The 12,062-nt window shown below is 37.5% G+C and overlaps 1 protein-coding gene across 1 annotated transcript in view; it reads right to left on the bottom strand.

Annotated features, from left to right (window-relative positions):
* Window positions 1-5,330, bottom strand: part of Syx6 (Syntaxin 6) — a 38,252-nt gene extending 32,922 nt beyond the window's left edge. Inside the window, exons 1-2 of the mRNA XM_069832302.1 lie at window positions 5,041-5,330; window positions 2,162-2,331 (exon numbers count right to left, since the gene is read on the bottom strand). Coding sequence (XP_069688403.1) covers window positions 2,162-2,331; window positions 5,041-5,075 — 205 coding nt within the window. The 5' untranslated portion in view covers window positions 5,076-5,330. The remainder of the gene's footprint in view (window positions 1-2,161; window positions 2,332-5,040) is intronic.
* Window positions 5,331-12,062: the final 6,732 nt, after the last annotated feature.

The raw sequence follows: 12,062 nt of genomic DNA, 5'->3' as shown, positions 1-12,062 counted from the left end.
CTTCGATAGATTATCCACAAAACAGTATTTTTCGATTATCTCAAAACCTTAAAAAGTGGACTTAGTTCCTTTCAACAATAACCGATTCAATAATGCTACCTTTACATATTCAGCAATATTGCATGTTTAAATAATAAAACTTATACATCACATCTTCATTTTGTATGAGGTCTTGCCCACCTCATTGAATACTACACAGCTACTATGAAGTAGCCAATATGTATTATTACTATTTAATACGAGAAAAATTCGTGTCCCGCCACAGCTCAGTTGTAAAGAGCGCTCAGTGTGCAGAGCTGAGAGGTCCTGGGTTCGATTCCCGGTGCCGGTACGAATTTTTCTCGTATTAAATAGTAATAATACATATTAGCAACTTCATAGTAACCGTGGTGGGCGAGACCTCATACAAAATGAATATGTGATGTATTAACTGTTAGCAGTTGTCATAAACTGATGTTGAATATGGCCACAAAGTCATTTAAATATGAGCTCCTGCATATATGACTTGTATCGTCTCAAATGCAGGTAGTAAGGCCGTAAAAAGCATTACGAGAGGGGTTCGGCTGGCACTGTGGATCGTGTCCCGGCATAGCTCAGTTGGAAAGAGCGCTCAGCGCGCAGAGCTGAGAGGTCCTGGGTTCGATTCCCGGTGCCGGTACGAATTTTTCTCGTATTAAATAGTAATAATAAAACTTATACCGATGAATCTTATAGAAACAAAAAGACGACAGAAACCATCCAAGAGTTTAATGTTTAGTTTGGTGCTGATTATTATCTGTATCTGTGGAAGGTAGCTTTTCCTGTCTCAAAAGACTGAAAAATTTTCCAAGAAATACAATATTGCAGAACAGGCTTTGAGTATCAGAAAAAAATTCCGTACACCACAATTTTCTGTCCAAATTCACTGAGAAGCAGCATTTTATGAGCGTGTTATCAATAGGTTTGCCAGAATAAACTTTATTTACAAAAAAAATAGGGTGAGTTTTGAACATTTTCTGTTTTAACATTTTGGATTGCTTCTTTGTGGGACTGCATTTTGTTATTTCAACAATTCTAAACTCCTTCAGTTAATTTAAACCCTGTAACTACAGCAATAATTAGGTGAAAAATATTGTGCAGTGATTAGGCCTAATAATAATACTTACTTACTTACAAATGGCTTTTAAGGAACCCGAAGGTTCATTGCCGCCCTCACATAAGCCCGCCAGCGGTCCCTATCCTGTGCAAGATTAATCCAGTCTCTATCATCATACCCCACCTCCCTCAAATCCATTTTAATATTATCCTCCCATCTACGTCTCGGCCTCCCTAAAGATCTTTTTCCCTCCGGTCTCCCAACTAACACTCTATATGCATTTCTGGATTCGCCCATACGTGCTACATGCCCTGCCCATCTCAAACGTCTGGATTTAATGTTCCTAATTATGTCAGGTGAAGAATACAATGCATGCAGTTCTGTGTTGTGTAACTTTCCCCATTCTCCTGTAACTTCATCCTTCTTAGCCCCAAATATTTTCCTAAGCACCTTATTCTCAAACACCCTTAACCTATGTTCCTCTCTCAGAGTGAGAGTCGAAGTTTCACAACCATACAGAACAACCGGTAATATAACTGTTTTATAAATTCTAACTTTCAGATTTTTGGACAGCAGACTGGATGATAAGAGCTTCTCAATCGAATAATAACAGGCATTTCCCATATTTATTCTGCGTTTAATTTCTTCCCGAGTGTCATTTATATTTGTTACTGTTGCTCCAAGATATTTGAATTTTTCCACCTCTTTACATACAAAGAAAATATTTTGCAGCAAAAAAAGCCTGATGTTTTTACTATCTGGATGCCTATCACTTTATCACCAGTCACCAGTGATCTGTACACAGAAACAATTGGCAATGATTTAGTTGGTCTTGTCTTTTTTAATGGAAGACAGAATTGGAAGAAATTACACTCAATATCGTATTTCCCATGTGGTTTATGCCAAGTTCCTACATGCTTGACCAGACTTTAATACTGTTATTAGTAGGCCTAAAGTAACACATCAATAACAGAGAAAAAAAGAGGCCTAACCAAACTTCTGAAACAAACAAATTGAATTCATGTTTACGCAAAACGATTTTATTCTCCTCAACATTGAAATGAGTTCCACATACTGAAAGGATATCAATGGTATCTTCCAAGTCCTCTAAATCCCATTCAATGCTACGAAGTGCATTTCGTAATTCAGTTGTTGTCCATTCCAGTTCATCTTTGGAAACATTTGTAGTGTCGTCCTGCAACTCCAGCCACCGACGGTACAGGCCCCTCGTCTTGTTCAGCGCTTTGCAGACCTCACTGAAACAAAGCAATTCATGTACTGCAGGCACCAACATACTCATTTTTACCCAACATACTGACAAGTCACCTGTGAGGTGGTCACAGAGTGGAGGTATGCATGGGGAGGAAGCATATCGTACTCATTAGAAGAGAAGCAGCAACTACACTGTAATGGATACAGCGGGTGTTTCAGACCACCCGTATGAGGCTTTTTTCTCGAAAACTATAGGCCTACAGTACTGGTTTGTTCATAAAAAAATTTTGATAACCAAAACCTATGTAAAGAATCGATTGGTGGTAGTACCATTTCCCGTAACAAACTGGAAGTACGGGTACCTGTGGTCAACTTCGAAATTTCAAATGAGAACATAGGTCACTGAAGGTATCATTGGAAACTACTTTTAAAAAGAAACAACTTTTACTGAAACTTTTTTTTCTAATTTTTATTGCTTACTCACAAAGCAACAAAAATGATATCTTCTGAGAAATGTTGTATGTTGTTTATGTACGTACTGTACCGGTAGTAGGTACACGATAATTGTAAACACTCCACGCCTTGAAACCAAGTCACTTTCAACTGTCTTTTATTTTGCATAGCAACAGTGAATTTTATTCGTCCATATGACATCGTCTCCCTTTGGGTTTGCTATTTGGAAAATGCCTTTCACAAATGAAGACGCATTCGGCAGTTGATGATACTTGGAGAATCCCATAGAAGCAGCACATGTTTACGCACAGAGATATCCACTGCACACTTATCATTCGTACAATGTTCTTCAGCGTCTTGCAGAGCATGTGCGTACAAACGGCGTCGTGCAGCCAAAACACAACAAGGATGTGCGTATCAGACGACCTGTGAGGAATGAGAAAGAAGCTGCCAATGTCCTTGCTGTGGTGATAGTTAATCCTCATGACTCTACAAGAAGGATTGCCCGTGACTCAGGACTGCACCATAGTACAGTGTTTAGAATTCTCAAAGACAACAAATTTCATCCATACCATATTCATCTCCATCAGGAACTTGAGGGACATGACTTCCAGACTCGTGTTGATTTCTGCAAGTGGTTTCTAAACACGAACCGTGATTTCGAGCTCAGAATTCTGTGGACTGATGAGACAATTCGCCCTCACATATCTGGTCCAACCAGTTTATATATTGTTAGGAAGTGGCATCTGTGCTCTATCCAATTGTAGTTCAAAGTGTTGAAGAGGGGCCCATCTGTCATAAAGGTACATTACCTTTCTTAAAATTGTAATGCTTTTATCGTTTTAACTATAGAATCCAAAACTCCAAACGTACCACCTCACCCAAGCAAGTGTCACCTGTGATGGCTAATACAATCAACATAGTTTACTGGCCAGGCATAACAGAGTAGATCTGATCTGGTATTACATAGGCTTTATATTACGTTACATATGAAGGAACCTGCAATTGTTCCCAAATGTTGGAAATATTACGTTCAAATACTTACTTACTCGGTGTCAAACTCAAAACAGATCTAGTGTTCTAAACATAATCACCACAGAAGCTTAAACCATACACGTATAACTTTTGCCAAAAACCTCGCAGTTGCAAAGTCGTCGCAGTAGATAAAGTCATGATACGAAATTAAATGGAATTCGGGTAATTAGGTAGTAAGCATCAAAGGTCCAGGGCACATACTTAGCTGTTACATAGTGAAGAGACTGACAATATGTCAATCTTAAGAAAACGTTCAAAATTTACTTAAAATATGTATATTTAGTAATGTATGTGTCCTGAACCTCTATTGCAGAAAGATTACCTGGCTGGCACTTACCAGTGCTAGGCCTACATAGGATTACTAGAGCTTTTAGCAAAGTGAATGTGCAATGAATAGTCCACATGATAAATTTTTTGACAAAACCCTTGTGGAAAAAGCAGCCAAACACGGAACTGATGTTTATTTTTCATTTACTTAAAAATGAAACTGTGCAATACAATGTGAAAACAATCGTTTATCACATTCGTACTGTCACGTAACTACGGTCATACACAACTTCATAAAAGTTAGGTTAGATTTGCCAGTTCTTATTATCCTTGAGTCATGAATGTCTAGCATGTAACAGCATGTTTCTGGAACCATGCACATTAGTGCATGTATTCTCAGCTCTTTAATTGCCTTTTGTTTATTCAAATTTTGATTTTCGATAGAACTTCGGTATCTTCCCCACACTACGTATGGGAGAGGAAACGTACTTAAAACACTGAAACCTTTCCACATTCTTCGGGCTCACGTCACTTATCTACCTATCCTCTCAACTAACCTACTAATCTTGTCACATACCTCGGCCTCACTTAGCTATCCCTTCATTTAACATATCTAAATCATAACGAAAATCAGACGTCAGGGACGTGTGTGGTGTGGGAAGAAGTCGAAGATTGACCAAAGGGTAGGCTATTAGCTTACTGATGGGGCTAGTTAGTTACTTTGTTTATGTGAATATGGATTCATATTTTAACATTTTAAATCGCAGTTAACACATAGTGTTTAAATCTCATGCCTATTATTACATTCTCATGATTACATCATCAAATAATCACATCCAGCTGCAGAAATAAGTGAAATATTTGAAATCTGTCACTTGACATTCAAAGTAATAACCTAAATAGGTATATGAAACACTTCCAGAAGTATTTTACTGGATTATAAAACTTCACATCCCTGTTTCAAAGCTTCTTTTATTCTTAATATAACATCTACTTACTCTTTCACAACGAAAAAAGGATCTTCGAGTGTCATGTCAGCATTCAACGACACTCAAACACTGATCCCTTGCTATATAATTCACACAATACACCTAATATCACACTCATCAGGAAGGTGTAATTTGCAAATACCGTAACAGTAAGAAATAAAACACACAGTAGCTCCTCAAGAGTTTATTTACGAAGAGTGGTGTGATACTTTCACGGAAATTTTACTTAATGTCACTAACACTTCACGACAATAACCATTATCAAGTGAAAACTCTCTACAGACAGCATTCAGGGCAGCAAACATTTGAAATCAAACTGTGAATGTCACGAATTAGAGAAATATACTTACTAATCATATTTCTCAATTTATAAGAGACAAATTACATTCAGTATTATTAACAAATTTTAAATTCCTGTCTAATTTCAATTTCTCACAACTTTTCAATGTTTCAGCCTCATCAATGGTTGGCACAAATTTGCTACATTCAGCAGCATGTGAACTTTCAACAATCCTCTGACGTCAATTTGACGTCGAGGCGGTAAATTTGACATGAAAAATTACAAGCATTTAAGTTTCAATTGCAGTGAAATTTTTCAGCAACCATATGACACATATCTCTGATAGGCCTTCTTCCCACATAAGAATATTGGAAAAATAATTAAATTAAATGTCATTCGAAACGAGATACGTCTTAGAAATGCTCCCATCACTGAAAATCTCATTCTAAGTATAGATCTACACGACTACTTCATTGCTCATACAGTATATGACAGAATTTTACCCGCTGTAAAATTGTTCAATTCCATTTAATTTTTTATTAATTTTATTTTTTTTATTAGAACCTTTGATAGTATGGTTTACGATTGCATATTTCATAAGCACCCTCTTAACGAGATATTTAAGTACTTCTTCCCATTGTTATAAAAATAATCTGCATCCAAAAAGAGGAAGAATAAAGTTAATTTATCAGATTCATAATTGAATCAGTGAGTAGAAAAAGGGAATAACTACTTTGAACCCAACTTTTCAGGAAACAAAAAAAACTTTCTACAGCTTTTCTGTTAAGTTTGATTTAAATGTTGTCAAGAGTAAAAATGTTCACTATTGTTTGTAGTATATATATTATTATCAAATTTTGCTCTATGCCTTGTTAATATTTGTATACAAGTTTTTTAAATTTTAAAACTTATTTCCTTTTTCCACTCAATAATCATACACTTACTTTATTAGCTTCCTAACCTCTCCTCCATTTTTGTTCTTCTTTAAAAATGTATATAAATGATTAAATAGGTCAATAACGACTTCCACATTACAATTTTATGGAAAAAAATATACAGAGTGAATCAAAAGTCTAGAACCATATAAATATATTCTATATGCTTGATTTTCGATTACTATTTGTGTTATCAGTATTTGTAAGACCAAATGCTCTACCAGTGACACATTCGATTCTAGCTCTCAGCTATTTCAAAAGCCGCCATTTTGAATGCAACTTCGAAATTTTAAATGAACAGGGGGTCATGTAGATACTCAAAATCATGTGAAATTTTCTGAGAAAAACAATGGTGCAATCCGTTTTGAGATATCTCTAATCGTTTTCAAGTTATTTAAAGATAACTGTAATAATGACACAAATATTAGTTACTGCATCTACAGATATTTTGTAACATGGTACGGTACTAAGGAGGCTTTGGAAAAGGTGCTTTTATGCAATTCTGGCAATTAACTTTTCCTGCTTTACTGTTCGGTTAATCTGTGATAGTCTCAGTGCATTGTTGTGATTATTTGAAGCTTTCCTGTAAGAAATTTCTTGATGGCATTATCGAAAGAGGAAAGAATTGATATCATTCTTCGTTCTGGTAGGTTAAGCCACAGAAATGTTGCAGCAGACTGAACGAACAGTTCCCTAGACATTAAATTGGTCGACGTGGACCAGTAGAATGGCCGGCCATGTCTCCAGATTTAACACCTCTTGATTTTTTCTTTTGGGATTACATAAAGAGCTTGGTAGGATGAAGAGAAAATTGAGAATGTGAAACATTTAATGAAATGTATCATTGAAGCCTGTGCTAAAATCACCCCGGGAATGCTATAAAATGTTCTATCCATATTCTCAATTCTCTCTTCATATATCAAGCTCTTTATGTAACCCCAAAAGAAAAAATCAAGAGGTGTTAAATCTGGAGATCTCGTCGACCATTCTACTGGTCCACGCTGACCGATCCAATGTCCAGAGAACTGTTCGTTCAGTCTGCTGCAACATTTCTGTGGCTTAACCTACCAGAATGAAGAATGATATCAATATTCCTTCCACTTTCGATAATACCATCACGAAAATCAAGAAATTTGTTAAGGAAAGCTTCAAATAATTACAACAATGCATTGAAACTGTCACAGGTTAACCAAACAGTAAAGCAGGAAAAGTTAATTACGAGAATTGCATAAAAATACCTTTTCCAAAGCCACCTTAGTACTGTATCATGTTACAAAATATCTGTAGATGCAGTAACTAATGTTTGTGTCATAACTTGAAAACTATTAGATATATCTCAAAACGGATTGCACCATTGTTTTTCTCAGAAAATTTCACATGATTTTGAATACCTACATAACCCCCTTTCCCTCATGGTATGTGTAGAAAACAGACGTGTTGTTAGAAAGATTATGAATACAGAATAAGTACATTCAAAGCTTGCGAAGATAAAACATCATTCTCCTGTACAGGAATGAAGGGAAGTGACAAGTTCTGCATGTAGTCCCTTTGTTTACATGTATCAGTTACTTCATGTAGCTTATTATTAGTTTATTATACAACTTTTTCAATATTAGCTGTAATAGAACAGCTGAGTCAGCCCTGGCACAATCTTGAGTGGAAAAAGGGAACTACTACAGAAGTTATTTCCTTCTTCCACTCAACACAGAACAGACATGAGATTTTACTCGGGTAAGAATGCTAGTAATATTCCCTTTTTCAGTTCATCCAATGGGTCTATCATTGAGGAACAAAATGGCTATCTCAGTTCAATTTAGCAAAAAAGTGTAGTTATTCCCTTTTTCCACTCATCGGTTCAATTATTACCGTGATAACCAACAGTCTCACCTAATAACTATTGCTAGTTAACAAATAAAAGTGTTGAAAGTACTGTCCTCTGCATTAGGCCTACTGATTAGGTTTAAATTACTACCCACCGTATTATACAAATTATTTGTGTATTAGCCTACTACTCTTATTATTACTATTCTTTATTACTGTATATTGTTGAGTAGATGAAACAAATATATAATTTATAACTTAATTGGGATATTGTATATCATGTAATCTCCATCTTACGATATTTGGTGACGTATACACGTCCGTTGATGTGACATAAGAAACTTTACAACCCATAAGCAGTGCCGACTAGATCAGACGCTATGGACAGTACTCTATAACAGAGTCGCCAGTATGAAAGGATAATTCCGAGCCATGGGCGTGAAACGAACTCGATAGCTCAGTGGTAGAGCGCCTTACCGGAGAACAGGAAGTTGCAGGTTCGATTCCCGCTCGAGGTTGTGAAATTTTTCTTTTATACCATGGCATGATTGTGACTATAATAGCATTTAAATCCATTGTATATCATATAGTCAACTTATTTAGACTGCTTGGTGCAAAAAATGTTCTAAATTATGAACTATGAATCAACTTTAGGGCCAACTATGACACGAACAACTTTCTCAATCAGTTACGTGATGATGCTGTAAGAACTATAGCATCAGTGAAATTAGTAATACAAATGTGGTTTGTGATTTGAGTCTGAAAATTCGCCATTGCTTTACCTGTCACACGCTGGTTCCATTCACAGGTGGCAGAGTTCTACAATAGAGGGATACAAAAGTTGATCCCATGATACGACAAGTGTCTCAATTCTGATGGTGGCTATGTTGAAAAATAGCTGAAACATTGCTGTACCTCTTGCCAATAAATGTTTTCCTGAAACTTACTTCTGGATACGCCTCGTATAAAGCCTCGACTAAATTTACCTTTATTTTGCTATATAAAATGTTACAGCATACATTTTATTGGAGTATAGTGTATTTCTTGATAATCCAGTGTATAGACTGAAATCACAAATTACTTTTATTGCACTAGTTAAAGAATTAAAGGGTTAAACACGATTCCTTGAGAGAAAAGAAAGAAAGCTTAAAGGTGCATCTATATGGTTCAACTTTTCTTTCAACTTTACGCATTCAAGCAATGCATGCAAGATTGAACGAAAAGCATTCAATTGTGCATGTCTTTTTCCACTAAATATGAGAATGCATGCAGCAAATGAAAGTTACCCATCGCCATTGAGTATCTTATGCATTATTTCGTTCAACATCAGCATGTAATGTGCAGCTGATTGTTCTAGGTGAAGTGAATAAACTGAAAATTGTTTTGTTTGGTGATAGTGGATCTTTCAAGCTGAAAATGGCGGCAAGTACGATTAGCTTTATTGAAGATCATCTCAATAAATACGAGTACTTTGAGAATCAAGTAGCCTAAGTATTGGATTGATATTTAATAGTAATTAATATAATATAAAAAGTGAAGAGGACATTCAACACAGCACACCATGCATCTTAATTAAACATGCGTTTTCAACTTAATTAAAATTATGTGCCTCACTGCTCACAAGATGTGTTTTTATTAATTTCCCAAATTTAAGTTTCATAAACTCATTCTTCCCGTCAAAATACTTTTCACTTACTTTTTGCAAAAGCTAGGTTTTGTATGGATGTCATTTCTCTGATTCCAAATGTTGCATAGCTGACATCTATTCAAGTGCCACCTGTCTTGCAGAAGTATGACGGTATTTTGTGCTCCTGTAATTGTTGTCTTAGGTCTTCCAGATTCGGTCTACTCTTTATGCTTCTCATTTCACTTAACTTTTGCAGTATTTTCGAAACTGTTGTGTATGTCTTCCCTCAAAATGCTTGGAGGATTGCACCTGTCATTGGTCAACGGATTCACTGAACCCAGCTGGAAGGACTACTGAAATTTACCCACGAACCAAACCTTCTGTCCTTCACAGTGAGAGGCCAGTGGTCAGTCCGATAATGGACCATTCTAATACTGCATTTACTCAGTGTTGATTTAACAGTTGGTCCCCAGGGCCTAGTTTGTACCATGGGTAGGTGCGGATGGGATTTACGTAGGAAAGGTTATGGAATGCACTTCACTACCCCTTGCAACCCAAGCAAGGAAGAGAATGACTTTACTGTTAAATCGACAGTATTACATACATACATACAACGTGGAAATGCGTATTGTGATCCAGTTTTTGCACCTGAGGGACACTTCACCAGCAGAAATTCATCGTCAATTTGTGGAGGTGTACGCACTTCCAGTGGTAGGTACTGGACACCATTCTCCTTACAGCTTTGACTTGGCACCCAATGATTTCCATCTCTTTGGACTGTTGAATAAGCACGTGGGTGCAAGCTGTCATGACGTAGCTTCATGGACTTTACACAGATTTCTTCCATGCCAGCATTGATGCCTTGGTCTACCATTGGAACAAGCATGGTGACTATGTTGAAAAGTAATGCATACCAGTGTTCTACTACTGTGTATCTACCTGTGAAATGTTTGTCCATGAGAGCTCTTGTTACCTTACTTTTTGAAGCACCCTCAAACATACATAATGTACATATCAGTTATACAGAATGTTTAAAAAATACGGGACATACTTTCAGGTATGTATTTCCCACATGTAGACAATCAAAATAGTTCATTACAACATGTGTCCCGAAATGCTTTATTTCCGAGTTATGGCCTTCACAACATTGAAATTCACCGGAACGTTTTTCTTTCCGCAGGTCATTGCCGTCAAAGGAGACATTAAGAGGGCACTCTGACAGTTCATTCCGAGGCGAAGGTTACATTCAGTGTTGTGTAGGCGTTAGACTGTGCGACATGTATTCAAATCAAGAGCTGGCAGAGATACACTTCATGTACTGTAAGGCGGACGGCAATGCTGCACTGGCTCATCGTTTGTACCAGGAGAGGTACCCACAGCGACAATGTCCAGATCGGATCGGAAGACATTTGTACGTCTCCATTACCATCTGTGCGAGTATGGAAAATTTAACTCTCCTGGTTTGGGAAGGGAACGACCAAGATCTACAACTCCAGAAGTACAGGAGATTCTGGAGGCTGTGAACATGACTCCTTCTATCAGCACACGAAGGGTAGCTTTGCAAGTCAATGTTCCTCACACGACTGTCTGGAGACTGTTGAAAGAGTATCAATTGTATCCTTATCATTTGCAACGTGTACAGGGCAGGCCCTGTCACCAGCAGATTACCCTGCACGAGTTAGGTTATGTCAGTGGTTCTTGCAGCAGTGTGGTGTAAATCCGAACTTTCCTGCCTTAGTATTATTTACAGATGAAGCACAGTTCACACGAGATGGCATAACAAATTTCCACAATCAGCATGTATGGGCGTATGAAAACCCACGTGCAACTGTTCCATCTCATCATCAGGTGCGGTTCTCCCTCAACATGTGGGCCGGTATCATTGGTGATCGATTAGATGGACCCCATGTACTTGTAAACAAACTTACGGGGCAGGCGTACACAAACTTCCTGGAAAACACCATACCTCATGTTTTAGAAGACACTCCACTGATCAATCGTCAACACATTCACTTCTTGCATGATGGCACTCGTGCACACTTCAGTCGTACGGCTCGCCGGTACTTGGATCGAAGGTTTCCTGATCGATGGATAGGTAGAGGTGGCCCAATTGCTTGGCCTCCACGCTCACCTGATCTGAACCCTCTCGATTTCTACTTGTGGGGCCATTTAAAATCATTGGTTTATTCGTCTCCGGTGCCTGATTTGGAATCCCTTCGGAATTGTGGCATGTTCTGAGGACATACGCAATACTCCTGGAGTTTGGGATCGTGTTCGCAGGTCAATGAGATATCGATGTGAGGTCTGTATTCAAGCAGGAGGTGGACATTTTGAACATCTTCTGTAATGACAACGACCTGTGGAAAGA

This window comes from Periplaneta americana, chromosome 8 (assembly GCF_040183065.1).
Source record: "Periplaneta americana isolate PAMFEO1 chromosome 8, P.americana_PAMFEO1_priV1, whole genome shotgun sequence".
NCBI classification, from domain to species: domain Eukaryota; kingdom Metazoa; phylum Arthropoda; class Insecta; order Blattodea; family Blattidae; genus Periplaneta; species Periplaneta americana.
Note: the sequence above shows the minus strand (reverse complement) of the source record. Positions and strands in the feature narration are given on the sequence as shown.